At 42.7% G+C, this 22,871-nt stretch overlaps 1 protein-coding gene across 3 annotated transcripts in view; it reads right to left on the reverse strand.

The window, feature by feature from the left end:
- Positions 1-22,871, reverse strand: part of USH1C (USH1 protein network component harmonin) — a 105,707-nt gene that overhangs the window by 65,679 nt on the left and 17,157 nt on the right. For all 3 annotated transcript variants that reach the window (XM_063437921.1, XM_063437923.1, XM_063437922.1), the window contains exons 3-4: positions 12,655-12,798; positions 11,197-11,335 (exon numbers count right to left, since the gene is read on the reverse strand). In XM_063437921.1, coding sequence (XP_063293991.1) covers positions 11,197-11,335; positions 12,655-12,798 — 283 coding nt within the window. The remainder of the gene's footprint in view (positions 1-11,196; positions 11,336-12,654; positions 12,799-22,871) is intronic.

Consider the following 22,871-nt stretch of genomic DNA (forward strand, 5'->3'; position numbering starts at 1 on the left):
CATTAGTTTCTTTTTTTTTTTTTTGCTTTAGTAGAGGGTCCAAATATCTTTAGATAAATGACCAAACGGAGTGAAATTTCAGTAGTGGCTGGTTTTAGCTTTGTTAATTTTAACAACAATAGTCTGTCTGTCATTCCCTTTTCTTAGAAATACTTAGAAAGGACCCATTGCTACTGGTTGTTATGAAGTTATCTAAAGCCGTTCCTTTTTACACCTTTAATCAAGTCTGCTAGACCAGACAGATATCTGAGAGAAACAAGGAATTTAAAACCTAATCCCCCAAAAATAAAAAAGGTTTAATCTTCTATTTCAAGGCCACACAAACAGCGGCATAACTCCCAAGTGTCCCTGTTAAGGATGAACAGTCCCTATTTTGTGCCCAAATCCCTCTGTCCCTCTTTTATCCTAACATCCCTATTTTCTAGAAGCTCCATATTGTTGGTGTGTCTGACTGCATAACAGAGCTCCATAGCAATAATACTCCCAGTAATGTGTCTTCAAAATACAGTAAATGTGTTTAGACATCAGCATCTATATAAGATACATTGTTCTTGTTGTAAATTACATTTTAGTTGTATAAATTGTTATTAGTAAACAACTTTGTTTTCCTGGCACTATAGTTTCCCTTTAAACAGGGAATTGCAAAAAGAGGCAGACTGAAAATGTTTCCAAATCTTTTGTGGCCCAAGATTTGCAACTCCCTTGTAAACTCCACCAATTTCCTATTTTCTAATAACTCCATGTCGGGAAAAGCTGAAGGCAAATCCAAAGCGTAAACCTTCCTGATAGATTGGTTGACCTGCAAGGCAATGCGTGACTAGGCAAACACTAGGCATGGGATTACATAAAGTCCCTGTGAGTTTCAGTGAACAAATATAACCATTATAGCCAAAATTATCAGGAATGTAAGATTATATCCAAATAGGAGCCCCTTCATTGAGAGTTTGCAAAGTTGTCAAATAGATGGCATGACCACAAGGACATTCTGTGGTTTTAATATATCACCTACAGTTCTAATCAAAATTCTTCAACCCCCATTGAAAATCAGGTTTATTGTCCAAATTTACAGACTTTCAGGTGTTTACAATGAACAAATTAAATAAAAGCAATTGAAATAGCTAAACACAACGAATGCTTCAAGTGGTTTCTCCAAATTCATCTGAAAATGCAACTTGTAATGACTTTTCCAGTTTAAAAATTATTCAACCCCTTCATGGCAAGTATCTTTAGTACTTAGTAGAGCTCCCTTTACTTTTATGAGCTGCTGCAAACAAGATGACAGCCAGACACCAGCTTCTGGCAGTGTTTCTGAGGAATCTTAGCCCATTGTTCATGAGCAATGACTTCCTGTTCAGTAAAATTCTCGGGTTTGCCTGCGGTTGCCTTCTTCAATTCCCACCAGAGATTTTCAGGTGACTGATGACCACAGATTAATTTTCCAGAACTTCTTCTGCAACCAAGCCTTGGTGGAATTTGAGGTATTCTTGAGATCATGGTCTTGTTGTAAGATCCTATGACGCCCAAGCTTCAATTTTCTCACCGACAGCATGACGTTTTCTCCTAGGATTTCCTGATACTTCAATGAATCCATCTTCATTTCTACATTCTGTAGGTTTCTAGTCCCAGAGCATCACTGAGCCACCACCATGCTTAACTGTAGGTAGAGTGTTCTTTTCAGCATATGCTTCTTTCTTGTTCCTCCAAACATACTACTGATCCATTTGGCCGAAATGGTAGTTAACAATTGACAAACAAGAAAAAATGATAGGTGCAACACATGGTACTAAAGATGGAATACTATCAGGGTAAAACACCACGCATTATAAGACTTAACTTTTAATAAATCATAATTAAAGAAAGTCCTACCAGGACTTGCACAAGAACTAACCACATAAAAGAAAAATGGTACTATACAAAAAAACAGTAGCTGTTAGGACATCTATACTAGCCCACTAATGAAAAGGTTGTGGAATATTTCTAAGAGCGCACAATTGTGTGCAAAATATTATATTATGGTGGCAAACAACTTAACAATGGTAATTGCAGATAAGCACATTCCCACTAGTAAAGTGATGTGTAGTCAATATTAATAGATCACTGCTAAACAGACACATGCAGAAAACTTGGTATAAGATATGTAATTAGACAGAAATGACGGACCAAACCAGTAATGAAATAGGATGGAGGGATAAGGAAAAGGGGAATTAGAAGGGAGTCAGAGTAGATTGCTTTCCCTATTGTGCCTTCGTGGGCACCCCTTACCCCAAAGTGATCCCTGTCCTGTTTGGAAAATACTTGTCACTCCACTTTATTTCTAAATTACATATCAATAACTTAGCAGTACCTTTTGCTAAATTCTATAAACATTGTAGTAACAATTATGGTTGCACTTATCACAAACAGATGCAGCGTTTTTAGACATTGATACAATTATACCAAGTTTTCTCCATGTCTGTGTTTAGCAGTGATCTTATACCAAGTTCTCTACATGTGTCTGTTTAGCAGTGATCTTTTACCAAGTTCTCTACATGTGTCTGTTTAGCAGTGATCTTATACCAAGTTCTCTACATGTGTCTGTTTAGCAGTGATCTTTTACCAAGTTCTCTGCATGTGTCTGTTTAGCAGTGATCTTATACCAAGTTCTCTACATGTGTCTGTTTAGCAGTGATCTTTTACCAAGTTCTCTGCATGTGTCTGTTTAGCAGTGATCTTTTACCAAGTTCTCTGCATCTGTGTGTTTAGCAGTGATCTTATACCAAGTTCTCTGCATGTGTCTGTTTAGCAGTGATCTTATACCAAGTTCTCTACATGTGTCTGTTTAGCAGTGATCTTATGCCAAGTTCTCTGCATGTGTGTGTTTAGCAGTGATCTTATACCAAGTTCTCTACATGTGTCTGTTTAGCAGTGATCTTTTACCAAGTTCTCTGCATGTGTGTGTTTAGCAGTGATCTTATACCAAGTTCTCTGCATGTGTCTGTTTAGCAGTGATCTTATACCAAGTTCTCTGCATGTGTCTGTTTAGCAGTGATCTATTAATATCGACCACAAATCACTTTAGTAGTGGAAATGTGCTTATATTTCAGTTGTCATTGTTAAGTTGTTTGCCACCATAATATAATATTTTGCATAACAGTTACAGTTAGTGCATTCTTCCATTAACCGATACATTTACAAGCGGTGACACTAGCACAGCATATAAAATTATGGCTTAATACTTGCTTGGCCAGTTTCCCCATACTGGGAAAAAGTCCTCCGTATTTAGGTTCCAAACACAAGAAGTTCTTATTTTACAATACGTCATGACAAGCAGGCAATGGCACTGGATTGGTATTGTTCAGGCTTCTTTAATACATTTACATTAATGCTCTTCTAGGCAATGTTATCTGTATGTCTGAATCTGCTAGAAATAATGGCCCCAGACATCTATGTTCAGTGGTCGATGTCTGGATATTTTAATCCTCTCTGTAAAGTTTATCTCCTGTTCTGGTTTTTTCTCTGGGCTTCTTATCAGACGCTTTAAGATTCACCGAATAGAGCAGTGATATCACTTTCATTACATGTTTACATGCGTTGATGGAAAGGTTGCATGGTAAGCATGGCCCTATGTAACAGAGAAATTAAGATGTGGTCTGCTTGCTTATTGTGGGGATAATGGATATGCCTCACTGACGAGGCCCACTATGGCCGAAATGTGTATCTAGGGTTGCTCTACAACGGGACAGTCCCAATTTCTGAGTCCTGCCCCGACATCTCTATTTTGTTCCCTCGTCAGCTCTCCCTGTACAGCGGGTACTAGGACTATGCAGAGACAGCTTTAGAAGCACTCTATGCATGGTATTTTACACAGTAGGCTGTCCCGGAGCACTTACCACAAAGGGTTCAAGGAAAGCCAACCCCACTCACAGGCCAAGCAATTACAAAAATATTTCCCACATCCTCACATATGTGTAAGGGAACCCACACACATAGACCCTAATCTACAACCAAAATATTAGTACTATATTACTAAGTTTTAGATTTGGTGGACTTAATGTAAGGCAGGCTGGACTGGACATCAGCACACCAGGCAAATGCTGGTGGGCCGCGATGTCCATGGGCCGAGGCCAGCAGGGCCGGTCTATGAAGATCTCCTTCAACGGCCCACATGTAGTGTATTGCGGCCGCCGGCGGGGAAGAGAGGGAGGGAGACAGGAGAGGAACCCGCAGGAGCTCTATCTTGCAGCTCCGCTGGGTTCCTCTTGCGTGATTCAGAGTCTTGCATTGACAATGCTCCGGGTCTCGCGAGAGTGAACTCTAGCATCCTCAAACACACACACTGCACCCCTGACAGTCACAGCACCTTCACACACACACACACACACACACACACACACACACACACACTCTGCATCCCTGACACTCACAGCATCCTCACTCACACACACACACTGCACCCCTGACACTCGCAGCCCCCTCACACACACACAGACACACACACACTCACTGCACCTCTGACACTTACAGAACCTTCACTTACACACTGCACCTCTGACACTCACAGCACCCTCACACGTACACACTGCACCCCTGACACACATAGCATACACACACACACACACACTGCACCCCTGGCACTCACACACACACACACACACACACACACACACTGCACCCTCACATGCACATAGCACCCTCATTCAAACACAGAACCCATCACTCACACACAGCACTCTCATACACACACCGAGCCTCTGACACTCACAGCACCCTCACACACACACACACACACTGCACCCTCACACACACATAGCACCCTCACTCAAACATGGCACCCACTTACACACAGCACACACACACACTGCACCCCTTACCCACACTGCATCCCTCACCCCTCTTGCACACACACTGCACCCCTCACCCACTGCACAATACTCTTTACTGCAAAACAGAGTGCAAGCATGTTATTAAATTTGCTTGCGCTGTGTAGAACAAATTCAGGGCCTTTTTCTCATGCTAGAGCTCTTCAACAGAGCTCTGCACATGGTCTTCCCTGGAAAAGCATTGAACCAACATGCTTACTTTGTGATGGGGCGTGTTTGTCATTGGTGATGACAAAACACACCCTATCTGGCCCCACCCCCTTTTCAGTGGGCTCCTGTAATTAAAGGAACACTATAGGCACCTAAATTACTTTAGCTAAATAAAGCAGTTTTAGTGTATAGATCATTTCCCTGCAATTTCACTGCTCAATTCACCGTCATTTAGGAGTTAAATCACTTTGTTTCTGTTTATGCAGCCCTAGCCACACCTCCCCTGGATATGATTGACAGAGCCTGCATGAAAAAACTGGTTTCACTTTCAAACAGATGTAATTTACCTTAAATAATTGTATCTCAATCTCTAAATTGAACTTTAATCACATACAGGAGGCTCTTGCAGGGTCTAGCAAGCTATTAACATATAAATGATCTTGAAATGGGCATTGAAAGCCATGTATCAGTGTTTGCAGATGACACAACACTTTGTAAAGTAATAAAATGTGAGCAGGATATTGCCTTGCTGCAGAGGGATTTGGATAGATTGGGGGACTGGGCACTAAAATGGCAGATGAAATTTAACGTAGAAAAATGCAAAGTTATGCACTTCGGGGTTAAGAATGCACAAGCAATTTACACCCTAAATGGTAGTGAACTAGGGATAACCACACACGAGAAGGATTTGGGAATGGTTATAGACAACAAATTTGTTAGCAATAAGCAATGTCAATCAGCCGTTGCTAAGGCCAGTAAGGTTTTGTCATGTATAAATAGGGACATAAATTCTCGAGATGAAAATATAATTTTGCCTCTTTATAAATGGCTGGTAAGACCACACCTTGAATATGCTGTGCAATTTTGGGCACCTGTTCTAAAGAAGGATATCATGGCACTAGAAAAAGTGCAGAGACGAGCTACAAAATTGATAAAAGGAATGGAGCATTTTAGTTATGAAGAAAGGTTAAAAAAATTAAAATTTCTTCAGTTTGGAAAAACGGCGCCTTAGAGAGGATATGATAACATTATACAAATATATTCGGGGCCAGTACAAACCATTATCTGGAAATCTATTCATAAACAGGGCTATACATAGGACACGAGGTCACACATTTAGGCTTGAAGAAAGGAGATTTCATCTAAGGCAAAGAAAAAGGTTTTTTTACAGTAAGAGCAATAAGGATATGGAATTCATTGCCGGAAGAGGTGGTTTTGTCAGAGTCTATACAGATGTTTAAGTTGCAATTGGATAAATACTTGCAAAAACATAACATACAGGTATACAATTTCTAATTAGTGGGATAATAGCTGCTTGATCCAAGGAGACATCTGACTGCTATTTTGGGGTCAAGAAAGAATTTTTTCCTAGTTTGTTGCAAAATTGGAAGCGCTTCAGACTGGGTTTTTTGCCTTCTTTTGGATCAACAGCAAAAGCATATGTGAGGAAGGCTGAACTTGATGGACGCAAGTCTCTTTTCAGCTATGTAACTATGTAACATAGCAGGGGATAAGGAAATCTTAATTAAACAGAACTTGCAATAAAGAAAGCCTAAATAGGGCTCTCTTTACAGGAAGTGTTTATGGAAGGCTGTGCAAGTCACATGCAGGAAGGTGTGACTAAGGTTCATAAACAAAGGGATTTAACTCCTAAATGGCAGAGGATTGAGCAGTGAGGCTGCAGGGGCATGTTCTATACACCAAAACTGCTTCATTAAGCTAAAAGTTGTTCAGGAGACTATAGTGTCCCTTTAAATAATGCCCAGGCCGAATTTTCTTCCCAGTCCAGCCCTGATGTAAGGAATAATCAAACAGATAGCAGAAGTCAAGGGAAGGGAAAAAATTGGAAAATGGTAGACAAGCCAAATATCAGGAACACAGTGAATAGAAAAAACAGTGAATGAGCCAAGGTCAGTAACAAGAGATCAAAGATCAGAAAACACATTATTGAAGAACCACAAAAGGGCTATTTGAACATAAAAAAATGCCAGGGTCTAAATAGCTTAAGCTTTATAGAGATTGGATGGTGTCTTATTTGAGTGCCGGAAAGCAAGAGTTTGGCTAATTGCCGAATCTGGGTCTTTCACAAATTTGCTTGCACCCACTGAGTTGGCGCTCAGTGTTGCGCCATTCTGACTAAGGCACATACATAAAGGGAAGCGTACAAGCAGCATTTGACATCTTACTGTCGGATGAGCGAAAGTGAGTCTCAGTACTGGTAAATATTACAGTCCCTTTATTTAGGTGCCACAATTAGGAAATAGCAAAGTTTTGGATGACAACATCCAAAACGCTGATAAAGCTTGATAAAGCCCATGTTATCAGTCTAAAAATTTTAGTTTTACACTTGTGGCACTGAAATAAAAGGACACTGACATCTGAGGACATGCTGGATATCTATGTAAGTTGCCTAGTCATCTGGCCACATTGGGCTTATTGTTTATAATTTTCTCTTTTCTTTATATGCTCAGCATTTTAAAGTGCTGAAGATTTAAATAATATATTTAGCATCTTTAAGGATTGTCTACCACAATATAAAGAAATGTTACAAGCTTTGTTGTCACAGAATACTGTGCAACATATTTTACAATCAAGAAATTAAGCACAGACAGTCCAGTAGAAGACTTCCAGTAAAAAATAATTAAAATAAAAAGTAAAGCTCAGAACTGGAGCAGCTTTCAACCTTTCATTGCTTGCAGTATATATAGCACACTGTAGTGAAAAGTTACCATGGCACACTCTGGTAAACAGTTGCCATGGCACACTCTGGTAAACAGTTGCCATGGCACACTCTGGTAAACAGTTGCCATGGCACACTCTGGTAAACAGTTGCCATGGCACACTCTGGTAAACAGTTACCATGGCACACTTTGGTAAACAGTTACCATGGCACACTCTGGTAAACAGTTACCATGGCACACTCTGGTAAACAGTTACCATGGCACACTCTGGTAAACAGTTACCATGGCACACTCTGGTAAACCGTTACCATAGCACACTCTAGTGAACAGTTATCATAGCACACATTAGTGAACATTTACCATAGCACACATTAGTGAACAGTTACCATAGCACACTCTAGCGAACAGTTTCCATAGCACACTCTAGCGAACAGTTTCCATAGCACACTCTAGCGAACAGTTTCCATAGCACACTCTAGCGAACAGTTTCCATAGCACACTCTAGCGAACAGTTTCCATAGCACACTCTAGCGAACAGTTTCCATAGCACACTCTAGCGAACAGTTTCCATAGCACACTCTAGCGAACAGTTTCCATAGCACACTCTAGCGAACAGTTTCCATAGCACACTCTAGCGAACAGTTTCCATAGCACACTCTAGCGAACAGTTACCATAGCACACTCTAGCGAACAGTTACCATAGCACACTCTAGTGAACAGTTACCATAGCACACTCCAGTGAACATTTACCATAGCACAATCTAGTAAACAGTTTCTATAGCACATTTAAATATACAGTGTTTTACACCACGCTCCTGTGAACAGTTTCTATAGCACACTCTAGTGAACAGTTTCTATAGCAATGAGGAATACTGTCAGAACTTCTGCTCATTGAAGTGGTCTGGGTGCAATGTCCATGCAGGCGTAATAATTGCAGTTTCTGAGAAATAATTACCTTTGAGTGTTAACTTCACCTCTTGTGGCTGTCTAACAGACAGCCACTATAGGGACTTCCTGAATTGAAACGGACATTTGGTCCCGTATATGATGCTGGACGTCTTCTCTGCATGGGAATTTTCAGTGTCAGATTTTTCTATGAATAATACTATCCCATGGGGAAATCCTAATGCGAGCGCAGCCATTGCCGCGTATGCACATTAGGTCTTCCCCACCAGTTGATGTCTGCAGGGGAGGAGCCTGGGTAGAGCCTAACCAGTGCCAAAGGGCATCGGCGCTGGATTCATGTAAGTGACTGAAGGGGTTTTGGGGGGAGTGAGGGAGGGGAGCACTGCAGGATTCCTGGCACTATAGAATCCCTTTCATTTTCACCTGACGCTGCTCTATACAAAGTGCTATGGGAGATGACTCATGAGCTTACAGTCTAAAGGGATGATGTTGATTGAAAAAAATTAAAATGGAAGTAGAGTAGAAAAGATTGCCAACATAATGTGAGATACACCTGAGAAAATCAATTTTAGATGCAAACAACCAAATATTTTGTGAGATAAACAGCAATTAACTGAGCTACAGAGATCAGTAATTATTTTCTTCAGATGCAAATGAAATGGTTCACAAAAAGGTTAATCATACAGCAGGCATCTTTTTATTTATTTATTACAGGGTGTGAGAATTAGTCCAGGGATCACTTCTGCACTTTGAACACTCAATAAAAGTATTGGTAGTAAAATAAAGCTTGTTCAAATTAATGATTGCCAGGCATTTGTTTAATCTAATGAAATAGTGCACAGAAATAAAGCCATGTAAGAAGAAGCCTCTATTAAAGGAACACCCCAGGCACCGTAACAACTCATTAGAATTAAGTTGTTATGGTGTAAGGAGCTCCCTAGTGACACAATTAACAGTTTAATCCCAATTCTTCAATCCGGCACCCATTATCTCTGCCCTTTCACTCTGAGGCTTAATGACCAGGGCACCGCTGATAGGCTTCTGATTAAGTTGTTATGGTGCCTGGAGTGTCCCTTTAATTACACCTGATACCAAATATGAATACTATCTTTAAACATGGTATTCTCATCATGCTGCACAGACATTGTGAATGTGCCCTTAGAGTGCTCAAGTGCCACTAAATACATTGATATACAAGTCAATTAGACATGGATGAACATGCCAACTTTTAGTGGGCTGAGATCACAGAATGCTATGATCTTATCCTGAATTAAAATCAACTTTAGGATGACAACCTAAGGGTCATTTGCCAAATACTTTAGAACACCAGGTGTGGCTTCTGGAAATCCACTGATTTAGAGCAACTTACCATATTCGCCCAACGCCTCAGCCAATGGTTTGGCATGGCTCTCATGTTACCATCTAATTTCACAGCTGGATCATCTTTTATATGTACACATTATACATAGCTAGACCATTGGATGCCTTTTAAGATGACTAGCTAGTATGACGCAACAATAAATAATGTAACAATATCCAGAACTACCATTATTATTGCTATTATTGTTATTTTTATCATCTGTTTAGTAAACAGCCATCTTGTTTTTTTAGCAGATGATCTTTCACTGTAATTACCACAGGGACACACAGTATTTTTATAGCAATATATCAAAGTCTGTATCAACAGAGAAGCTATTAAAAACAAACATTTCAAATTAAGGCATTAAAAAAAAAAAAAAAAAATCTTCAAATATTTAAAAAAATAGCTGCTCATTTTTGTGTCACCTATAATGCACCAAAATAAGGCAAATAAAGAAATGGATTTTCTAGCTCAGCTATTTTGACCTAAAATTTATACCCGTGACAATTCTCCATATTTTCTGATTTGGTGAAGGGTTTAAAGGGACAATCTAAATTAAGTTGTTATGGTGTCAGGAGGCCCCTAGAGGCACTCTTACTTCAAGGGGTTAAACTGTTCTTGGATGGCTTAACCCCACAGTTGCTTCTAGCGATGATGTTCACTCGCCCCCAGGCAGCATCAGGCTTCTGCATTTTCAGATTCAGGAAGCGCAGAGTGCCACGGAACAGGGGCCCTGCTGATTGGCTGAGAGTAGTAAGCCTATGCTGTCAGCCAATCAGTGACTCCCCATTTACTAACCTGGCTTGGAAAAGGTATATTTCTCTCCAAGCCAGTTTGGTGAATGGCTGACTGCTCGCAGCCAATCAGTAGCGGCCCTGCCCGGCACCACACCGCTCTTTCTGCATCTGAAAATTCAGAAGCTGGATGCTGCATGGGGGAGAGTGGAGATCACCGCTGGAGGCAACTCTGGGATTAAACCGTTTGAGAACGGTTTAACCTCTGAAGGTAATAGTGCCTCTGGGGAACTCCTGGCACCATAACTTCATTTAAATGTGAGTTAAAAAAAAACAAAAAAACAGAAAGATTGCAAGCTGCTCCTGAATTACATTTCCCGAAATACTCAGCAATTGTTTCGTAAAATGCAGGAATTTGTAATTCAAAAATAGCTGCAATAGTAGGTGTTGGCTTTTCATTGGTTAAAATCCCACTTACTTAGGAAGCAATGTGCTAAATGTTATACCTGCAACCCAGCATTATCTGCTTGGCTCTCCTTCATTATATGAGAGATATAAAGTCCGCAATTAAACTCCAGCCCTCCTCTGACACTGATTCCAAGTCCATCAGGGTGCGTGCGGTCCAATTTCACTTCTCTTAATTTCCTGCCAAAGGGAAATATTATAAAATTTATTATAGCATTCATGTTTTATATCTACTTTTTACAGTTTGTAATGCTTCTCTTGATGAATAAAGTTTTTTTGTTTTTTTTAAAGGAACACAGTAGGCACTGCATCCACTTCATCTCATTGACTAAAGTGGTTATAGTAGCTGGAGTCCATTGGTGCTGTCCCTTCATACAGCATTAAACAGTTTTTATTGCTTTTATTTTTTAATGTTCAATGAGAGTCCCCAGCAGCACATCACCTCTGTGCTGTGCCTGAGCAATATTGGGTGGCAGTGATTGATGGAGAGTGTCAGCTGACTGCTTTTAGCCTCAGACTGTCCATTTCTGGTATAAATCGGTATAGCTACAAGGAGGTGTGTAATCGCTGCCTTAGCCACATCTCCAGTATTGGACCGGACTGTGGGCGGCCAGTGACCCTTATTTAATGTTATTAAACTGCTCAAATATGGTTTAACAATGAATGCAGGGACAGCGCTAGGGGATTCCAGACACTATAACCTACTCGGTGAGATTAAAGGACCACTATAGTTACCCAGACCACTTCATCTCAATGAAATGGTCTGGGTACCAGGTCCCCCAGGTTTTAATCTATTCAGATGTAAACATAGCAGTTTAGGAGAAACTGTCTTCCTGACAACCGCTAGAGGCACTTCTGCAACGATGAATGCGAAAATCGCATTCAGCGTGTAGAACGTCCATAGGAAACCATTGAGAAATGTTTTCCTATGGGCGTTTTTAATGCGCGCGTGGCTCTGGCCGCACATGCGCATTCCGCTCCACTCGGGAGCTGACGTCAGAGGGGGAGGAGAGGTCGCCAGTGCCCAGGGAGCCCGAGATGGATAAAGGTAGTGGCTGAAGTGGTTTTAACCCCTTCAGCCCAGCGGGAGGGGGGACCTGAGGGTGGGGGGGAACCTAAGGATTATATAGTGTCAGGAAAACAAGTTTGTTTTCCTGACACTATAGTGTTCCTTTAAAAGGTTACCGTGTCCCTTTATTTTCAGGTGACAGATCAGCCATGTTGAAAAATAGAACACTGAATGATATAATTGTTAATAGGAGCAATAGCTGCTTGCTGATCCAAGGAGAAGTCTGATTACGATTTTGTATTTAAGAATTGCTTTTTTCTTAACTTTTTTGCATAATTGTTTTTTTTCACCTTCAATCACATAAACAGAGATGTATGAAGGGGTGAACCTGATTGGCTGGCATTATTTTTTTTTTTTAAATATTATGTTAAATATGGTGTAGTTCTAAACTCTGATACACAAATACAAAAATGGGTAATATTGCAAATACCTTGCCCGTTTTGGTGTCAACTGGTCATATTCCACTTGATGTTTTAAAGGTATGAGAGGACGAATGGCATCGAACAGTGGCAATCGTGATGGGTCATTAATGACAAGCTTTAAGTCTCCCACAAAAACGGGAAGATTCATAGACCTAAACAAATGTGAAACAGTTATTATAAAACACAATTCTCAGATTTTACTATTAACATGACGTAAAGTCATGATTTTATTAAAGACACGGAGGCGAGTATTATGCATATCTCTTTCTTTATTACTCTCAGCATCAAAGATAGAGAAATATAAATATATCAAAATGAAAGAAAAAACTGCATAGGCACACAGGCAACCAATCACAAAACAGAGGAAGTGACTATAAAAGGCCTGTGTCACCCACAATCCCCCTCTTTCTTGCGAACCGGAGACCAGGAAACATGAACCGACATCACACACCAGTAAGAACAGGAACGGCAACATACCGAACTCCAAGCTACAAAAGAGAGAGAAATATGGTAAAATCTAAACTCCAAACTGAAACTCACCAAATAAATTCGTCAGGAGCAGTCTAGGAAACCAAACCTATAATAGAGAAGATTACCATTAGAACCAAACCATAGAAAATTGAAACTTCTTCAGTAAATATACACAATAAACACATACAACAAACAGACTGGATTGCCACATACTTGTAAGTCCAACAGCATTTCATCCCAAACCCAACACCGGGAGGGTGGACGGGAATAATACTCGCCTCCGTGTCTTTAATAAAATCATGACTTTACGTCATGTTAATAGTAAAATCTGAGAATTTTATTAAAGACACGGAGGCTCCCATTATTCAAGTTCAAAGCTGAGCCACCATATGAGATGCAATGTGATCAATCGGTCTGGAATATAGAGTCACAAAACAGCCCGTAGTGTTTCCTCCAAACGACAACCGCCCTCCAAGGCCCCGGATGTCATACTCCCGTGTACCAAGTGGGATGCAACAAATGACATGTCGATACCAGCCAACACAGTAGTCAGGAAACCCATCTCGGCAATGTAAGAGTGGACACCAGTAGGTGGGGAGCGTTGAAAGGAAAGCATAAAAATGCACGATCCGGAAAACGTGGTGGCGGTGTAACCTCCTGGTAAGTTCCCAGACACCCCACCGGCCATAGCATCAAAAACGTCCTGAACGGTAACGGTAACGGTAAGGTGAATCCTCTACATAGATGATCTACGAAGGTTGTTGACCGACTAGGAAAAAAAACAAATCCAGGGTTAGATACGGAAAAAACAGTGGTAGTCCCACGCATCAACCGGACCGCACTTGTCATGTTGACCTAAGGCCGATTACCCGGCTTCCATGTTTTACAGAGGAGACGGGGAGTTGATCGCAGAACGGCCAAGATAATCCAAACGTCCCGAAAGGAGTCACGTCATCCGATGTAGAAGGTCTTGATCCACGAAGTGTAGTCCCATTCGGTCTAGAAGGGTTCTGAACGCTTGGAATCAAACCTGGCAAATCATCGCTATTCTCAGTAATCGAGGGAACCATGGATGCGACCTTCACAGAGCAGCAATCAATACCAACACCACCTAGTGCTGGGCCAAGTGCAAGATCCCGTGAGCAGCCAAATCGAACGAAGGGAATGCATACATCCAAATCTCCGGTCAATCCAGAACGAACACGCCAATCGCTACAGTTGCTGGGTATCGCCTTCCAGTCGTAAAAACCTCAGTAACGAGGTGTAAAGGCAAGATGCCAATAGATCCACCTCGAACCGCTTCCACAACCGTTACAAACCGAGAAAAAACGCCAAAGTGTGTACGTGCCAGTCCCGATAAACTCTTGAATAAACGTGAAGTCCAAGCGGCCCTAGAAGTGTCCAGGTGGAACGTGTTCTGCTGTCACCGAGACTCTGTAGACAAAAATCGGCAGAATCTGTATGCTACGATTAGCCACGTGTGCACTATGTGCCCCTTAGCTGGTCGATGGAACCCATCGCCGACATATAGCCCACATATAATGCAGTCGTATGCGCGACCGGAGCAATACCGCAAAAACAAAATGTACCCGCCAAGATTTACAATAGTCAATGTGCAACATCTTCTCGATTTTGGACCACTTGTATCTGGAAGAAAAGATTCACGGCTCACAGAGGGTCCCGCTGATCCAGGTCTACCTATGAGCCAAGCCTTGAATCAGATAGATCTTGGACCCGTCGTCCAACTCCCGCCTTGCCTCATAAGAGTGACCCGGACAGACCTAGGAATCCTACTGACTTGAAGGGGTAGAAAGTGAGGTGGTCCTGGAGACGTAGCCTGGATGGAAGCCATTGGCAGGTCTGGCACCCTCACTAAATGCCTGATCACCAGGACCACTGTTCTAAAAGTCTACATGACAAACTTCATAATGGTTTAGATCTTGGAGCCAGGAAGGAACGGGAACAGTCTGATAGAGTTCCACTGTGAAACCTAAGAAAAAACTCCACAGACCGTGAGGACTACAGAAAAACTGGCTCCCAACTGCTCAGTAATAAATGGAAACTCCGAAGCACCGTGATCGGACAGTTGACACGCAACCGTAACTGGTACCTGGACAGGGATATGACCAGGACGTTGTCCAGGTAGACATTCAGACGGGTACCCCTAGTACCTCCTGGTGGGACATCCAGAAGCCGATGAGAGACCTAACAGTAGCCCTAGCAAAAAATCTCGAACGTTTCCTTCACCAGGCAAAAGGGGGGAAAAAAAACCCGTATTCCGTGTTCATAGTAACCATAACAAGATATTCTGTCAATTCCAGATGGGCCAACCAAACCGACTCCTAGAAATGATCCCGGAGGCAGTGGATGCCCATCAGTGTAAGTGGTGGTACCAAAGGGAAAACAAAGAGAGGTCGGGGAAGCAGAGCAGGGCGAACCCCTCCCCACCGTTTAGGTACCAAGACTATACTGATCTGAAGCTCGGTAACCACAGGGTAACCCTCAAATCTTCCCTAAGGCGAGCAGGTTGTGGATCTCCGTCCCCCTGACAGGCAAGTGCAATGGGGCCAAAATGCCAACAGGTCAAGACAGAAAAAAAAACACTAGAGGGTAGCTCCGCTCCGCTCAGAGAAACTACGAGGGCAACATCTTTAGTAGAAACTGGGCCAAACCTGCCCGCCACCCGTCCATGAGGAGGAGGGGAACATAGGGTATCCACCAGAAGGGAGTCCGCCCGACGAGTAACCACGGGGTGGCAGGGGCTTAATATATTCTCCCCCTGGATGAGGAGGAGTGGAGTCTAGAGTTCGTGGAAATCCCTCATAGGGAGTAAGGAGATTGTCATTCTCGGAACGAGTCCCGTAAATCACGGCCAGACGGGCGGCTCCCGTCACGCCCGGCCCCAACCAAAACCATTTCTATTTACTTGGGGCTTAGCAATCACTGTGAACGTCTGCACATAGAAAACCCCGGTTCCTTGACAAAAAGTCTGCACCTGAACAGCCTCCCTTCAGCTTAGTGCCGGTGCGGAGATGGCCATATTCGCCAATCAGGGTAAACCTTCAAAGAATCGCCTTCTGGCGTTCGGTCGTTACGACCATAGTAAAGTTGCCAATAGTGCCAATAGGTGATGCACCCGGGCGTTCATATTCCCCGCCGTAGCTGAATCAAGTAGGACATACATTTTGTACAGAAAAAAGAGGGGGGGGGGGGATCCATCGCTCTCATAAGTAAAGTCTGAAATTCTCCAGGGAGGAGCCCAGAGTTATCAGCCCGATTCGTTAAAGAAACCGGGGCGTACCCAGAGGACCCAAAAGGGGTCGAAACCCTAATACCCGCCCCAGCAGGAGCACCTGATAGGGTAGTAGCCCCAGTAGGTGTCACCATGGGAAGGCACCTACCATAACCGCATAATCCTTCTCCTCACTCCGGTCGGTAACCAGCCTCTCAGTACAGTGTCTAGCCCATATCCACATTGGTCTTTTTAGCCCGACCAGGGGCTCTTATGCGCAGTAGGAGCGCGCCATCTTTGACCGCCTCAGCGAGTCCTCATAGCAGGCAGGACCTGCATCAATGAGTGGGAGTTATGAGGTGATAATCCTTCGCCGTAGCCTTATGGGCCCTGGGCGAGGCAGGGCAGCAGGGGGGGAGGGAAGGGGTCCCATACCCAGTAGAGCAGAGGTAGCCGCAGGGGGCATTAAGGAAGTTGCGTCAGAAAGACTGGGAAAGCGAAGACGACTCCGCACCCAGGATAGAGATAAAATTCATGGCATGGGATACGCCATATAGAAGACTATTAATGTCTGACCAAAAACTCCCAGGGGTCACAGTCAGCTCTCCTGCCCCTGAGGAAAAATCATTAAAATGGCTCTCAGGCCCATCACCCTCGGGCATCATAGGGAGAGGGTTGTTATGTAAAACGAAAAATGTATTATCCATTAGATAAAACAGACTTGAGAAACTGATATAATATAAAAAGGGAATACATAATTATTTAAAATAAATAGTCAGAAAGATCGGGTCCCTCTGGGAAGAAAAATAACTAGTAAAGTAAAGGCTCATGTGACCTGGACACATTCATGCAATTCCCATCATTTAATATGGCAAAATACAAAGGCATAAACAAAGGCATAAACATTAAGAAAAAACTAAAAGCATAAACCTAGAAGGACAGGGTTGAGTAACCCATAGGGGAAAAGAAACGGTTAATTAGGCATAATATATAACATTAAACATAACATTAAACAGGGTACCTGAATGGTGGAGCGCCCAGGAAAAGAAGAAAACTCAGAGGCCGACAGGGCAAGGGGAGGACGGCCGGGCAGGAGGAGAGGGAACCCAGGAAGCCTGCAGGAAGATTGCGGTAAACCGTAATCCAAGATGGCCGCCGCACGAGGTAGAAGCATCTCGGGAATAGCAGAAAGTGCAGGGGAGGGACGCGTGTATGGTACACATGCGGTCCGACCCGTCTGCACCCAGGGAGTCACTACACAATCAAAGAAATTCAATAAACAACACATTAGACAGAGAGTGAACAAAGAGTACTTATCTGGTCTGAGAGCAGCAAAGAAAGAGGGGGATTGTGGGTGACACAGGCCTTTTATAGTCACTTCCTCTGTTTTGTGATTGGTTGCCTGTGTGCCTATGCAGTTTTTTCTTTCATTTTGATATATTTATATTTCTCTATCTTTGCTGCTGAGAGTAATAAAGAAAGAGTTATGCATAATAGGAGCCTCCGTGTCTTTAATAAAATTGTACAATCATACGTTTTAGCACAGCTAATAATTACTTAAAGGCATTTTACAAACAGGGATAGTCACCGATGTTAGAAATGCTGAGGATACAAAGTGAATTTCAAATTTAATGTCAATGTAGCAAAACACAAAACAGAATTAATTTGGAAAAGGTTTCATGGCACTCCTTACTTTAGGGAACAGAAACATAGAAACATAGAACGTGACGGCAGATAAGAACCATTCGGCCCATCTAGTCTGCCCAATTTTCTAAATACTTTCATTAGTCCCTGGTCTTATCTTATAGTTAGGCTAGCCTTATGCCTATCCTACGCATGCTTAAACTCCTTAACTGTGTTTACCTCTACCACTTCAGCTGGAAGGCTATTCCATGCATCCACTACCCTCTCAGTAAAGTAATACTTCAGGATATTATTTTTAAACCTTTTTTCCTCTAATTTAAGACTATGTCCTCTTGTTGTGGTAGTTTTTCTTATTTTAACCCCTTAAGGACCGGAGTGTTTTGGCCATGTTGTACGTTAAGGACCAGGGCTGTTTTAACACTTTTTTGCGTTTAGCTGTAATTTTCCTCTCTCTCATTTACGGTTCCCATACAAATTATATATTGTTTTTTTCCCAAGACAAGAAGGGCTTTTTTTTACATACCATTATTTGTATCATGTCATATAATTTACTTTAAAAAAAAATGTTTTTTGACTTTTACTTAAAAAACATTTTACTTATCTACAAAAGCAAATGAAAAAAAAAAACTGCTAAATAAATTCAAAAGTGTGTCCTGAGTTTAAAAACACCCAGTGTTTATATGCTTTTTTTTTTTTGCAAGTTATAGGGCTTTAAGTACAGGTAGGAAATTACAGTTTCAAAATATATATTTTTAAAATGTATCAATAGTGACATTGTAACACTGTTATCTGTCATAAATCTCTGAATCACACCTCACATGTACATATTTTTATAAAGTAGACAACCCAATATGGGGTATGTTCAGTCTTTTTAGTAGCCACTTAGTCACAAACACTGGCCAAAGTTAGCATTTATATTTGTTTGTGTGTTAAAAATGCAAAAAAACAATTATGAACGCTAACTTTGACCAGTGTTTGTGACTCAGTGGCTAATAAAAAAAGACTGGACTTCTAGCAGCTCTGGGCGACAAACTGAATCCGTCAAACATCACCGAAACTACATGCCATCCACGCAAATAAATACTTGCATTGCCCGGGGGAGATCATTCTGCATCGCCCGATGCCATTTAAGTACAATCCGAGGCAGGCAAAGCCCAAAACGAAAATCCGGGCCTACTACACGCCAAACTACCGCGGCCTGGAGTACTTGTGGGGCGGAGAGAGCCTGGGAGACCCAAGCAACGATCATCCACAGGACCCCGACCAATCCCATGAGGAGATGGGGCGCAGATCACAAAGACCACACCAAGGTACTGCCACAGCACAGCCTGATATAGGGGCACTGCTACAGAAACAAACCCCAGCCAAAATGGCGCCCGACCAGGGCTCAGACCCTCCACAGGCAGACACCTCACCTGCACAAACCACTCAGGGGGACACTCAGAGAACCCCACAGCCCATACAGATCACAACCACTAAACCCATACCCCCACAGGGAACAGCAGACCCAGCCACCAAGCAGGACCTGCAGCAGATGCAAACTATGCTGCAGGATATACAACGCCTGCTGGCAGCAGACCTACCTGCGCTCAAAATTAGCATGCAACAGATCACAGAAAAAGTGACAACCACTGAAAACCAAGTCAAAACAATACAGGGAGAAATCTCTACGCTACAAGACTCGCTCCACCAACTACAACACGACCAGCAACACTTAGCAATACAAGTGGCGGCGCAGGAGGATAAAAACCGGCGCAACCACATCAAAATTAGAGGCATCCCGGCATCAGTGAGCAAAGAGGATCTACCGCATTACGTGAGGCGACTCACACAATCATTACTCCCTACTGCAGTAACAAAGAAACTCGCCTTTGCAGGGATTTACCGCCTACCCACGCCTCCCAGAGCCACAGCAACGCTAGCCGGAGACGTCATCGTCCGTTGCATCCTACCCCAAGACAAGGGGCACATCATGAGCGCAATCAGGGGTAAGACCCCGCTTGACTTCGAGGAAGCCCAACTGACTTTTTATCAGGACTTATCCAAGGCCACCCTCCAGTGGAGAAAGTCGCTGACAGAACTAACCGGCCACCTACGCACAGCGGGGATACCATATAGATGGGGAAGCCCTCGCTCCTTGCTCATCACCCACCAGGGGACCACCCATAAACTCACCTCAGGGACTGAGGCCCCTACACTGCTTGCAAAATTGGGCCTACAAAACTTGCCCAACCCGGGCACTCCCCACGTCTGGAATCCAGATGTCTCGGAAACGTTTGTGCCAAGAGGGCAGAGAATGGACACGCAAGCCACCTGACGGACAGGGGGAGAGAGGTCTCTTACCCATGCCCGCTCAACGGCAATACCCATATGCCTTGCCTAACACAACCTGTATTCTCCCCACCTTCCCCTCAATACAATGCTGAAGTTTACGTTACTACCCGTTTACCGCAAGTTAGAGGAGATAGCCGGTGACGCTGGCGCGATGCCTCATTACCAGACCACAAGCCATAGCCTAAGCCAAAACCTACCCCCACCCCCGACAGCCCCTAGGTTAGGGCCACCACCTCTCACGAGTGGTCTCCAGTGGAACTAGACGACCAGGCCACTTCAGAAAGTAGAAATGAGCACCTGTACCACTCACCAAACTACCTGACCGACAAAACGACACCCAGTGCACCCACACGGGCCCTAGCACCACTACGCACCTCCACGCAACTACTTTCTACCACTTATAGGGTCACGCCTCCGACACTGACCCATGACCTAGGTACCGCACCCGCAGACGAATTGCACGACTAAACCCCTATACGACCCCAACCTCTACCTAGGATCTTACGCATGTTATACTAAACAAAAAAAAATTGTGCTAAAACTTATCAAATGCATTATTTACCCAATGTTAAAGCCTGTTACCCTCTCAAACGATGCATATGTTGCACCATGTATAAGTCTTGTGCACGCAAAAATAAAGAATTAAAAAAAAAAAAAGACTGGACATACCCCATTTGCAATACCTTGGATTGTCTTCTTTTGCAAATGGTATGCCATCATGCGGGTAATTCTCATTCCTGGGCTCCCATACACTCTCAAAGGCAACATTACCAATTTGGTAAATTGCAATGTAAAAAAAAAAAAGTAAAATCAAGCCTTCTATTTCACCATGTAACTTTCAAAAATACTAGAAAACCTGTTCATAGGGGGTGCTGTTTTACTTAGGAGACTTTGCTGAACACAAATATTATTGCTGTTTGAGCTGTTAGAGCGATCACATGGCCGCGGGGGCCTAATTCTCGAGGAGGGTACTGTCTAGGCTGTCAGGCAGTCCTCCCAGATCCGAAGCAATGCTGATCGCCGGCGAGGGAACAGCGGCAATCAGGTAAGTAAATATTTCCGTTATGACGGTTCAGAACCGTCACCGGTCCTCAAGAGTTTATTAACAATGCAAGATACAAAATACCAGATGAAATGATACAATAATACTGTGCAGTTAGCAATGAGACACGTAGAGCATTCGTACTTTGGTTTAGTTTAGAGACAGGAATTTTTGCAGGAATCTCCTGGCTGTGATGGCTTCCACCAGTACAGAGACAGAACACTAGAATACCAGTCCCATATATTTTATGTGATTTCACTTCTATGGGTTTCCCAATCACACTAAGACAACTAGATGCAAACTACCCCACCACCTACCCCACCATCTGACAGTGCCCTTTTTTATGGCATTCCAGCATCTCTTTTTCTTCCCCAGTCATTAAAATAAACCAAACCTCAGTAATTCTTGACCCAGGAGGTGTCATCCTCTGACTCGGAATCTGGACAAATATCGGCTGATTCGGTGCATTTTCAAATTTCTGAATTTAGAACCGGAATTCAGATTTAGTTTTGTGGTGGCTAGTATCCACTGCTACTTAGCACCAACTCTAAATCACTAATTTACAGTTTCAGAGCTGAGTTTTGTTAATCATACATTATAGGAATATTTTTTCCTTCATTGTGTGGGCTTCGCTAGCAATTTTCAGTTCAAACAAAATGTTTAGGAAATCGTCAAAACCAAATCAATTTGAAAGAACCGAGAATGTTTGATGTGCACAAGTCTACATGATGGAGAACATTCAGTTCATCTTTAAGTCCCAGGTGCTATAGCGGAGACATCCACATTACCATACACATTTGGTGAGGTTATTCTATTATAATGAATTACTGGAGTTCTGACAAAAAACATAAGATGAAATGCTAGATGAAATCACCAGATTTTATACCAGAAACCATTATTTTACATAGTTTTTCACCTAACATTTCAAAATAAGTGCTCTTTACATAAGCATTTGCTTAAAGGCATTAAGCACTAGAAACTCCAGAGTTTAAAGCAGTGTTTGTATTGCTGAAACTACAAGGTCTGCATTAACCTGTGGAGCTTTTAGTGGTGAGAAAAGCCAATGTTTACATTGCTTCCAATGACAACCACTAGTAAGACAATCACCCCGACAGCCACTAGAGGCGTTTCCTATGGTGGTCCTAAAATCTTTGCAGCATCAGCATTTGGCATCTTTACACTCTACATGAAGAAGATGAACGCTCCCCACACAGGTGCACTCATGAGTACATGCATCTCTATCAAAAGATGCCGATTGTCATGCGTTTGCAGTACCTCCCAATGCTTCCCTATGGAGAAGCACTAGATTGGCCTAGATCAACGTCATTGATGATCTCACCTGGGGTGAAGTAGTGGCTCAATAATCTAAAATGGTGAGGAAACACTATAATGTTAGAAACTAATCTTTGTCCTCTGGAGGAACTTTGCAGAACCCACAGTTCGACACTGGCTGGAATGGAGGAAGATTATTTTTTTTATTAGATAGAGGATTATATGACAAC

Source organism: Pelobates fuscus, chromosome 12 (genome assembly GCF_036172605.1).
Source record: "Pelobates fuscus isolate aPelFus1 chromosome 12, aPelFus1.pri, whole genome shotgun sequence".
NCBI classification, from domain to species: domain Eukaryota; kingdom Metazoa; phylum Chordata; class Amphibia; order Anura; family Pelobatidae; genus Pelobates; species Pelobates fuscus.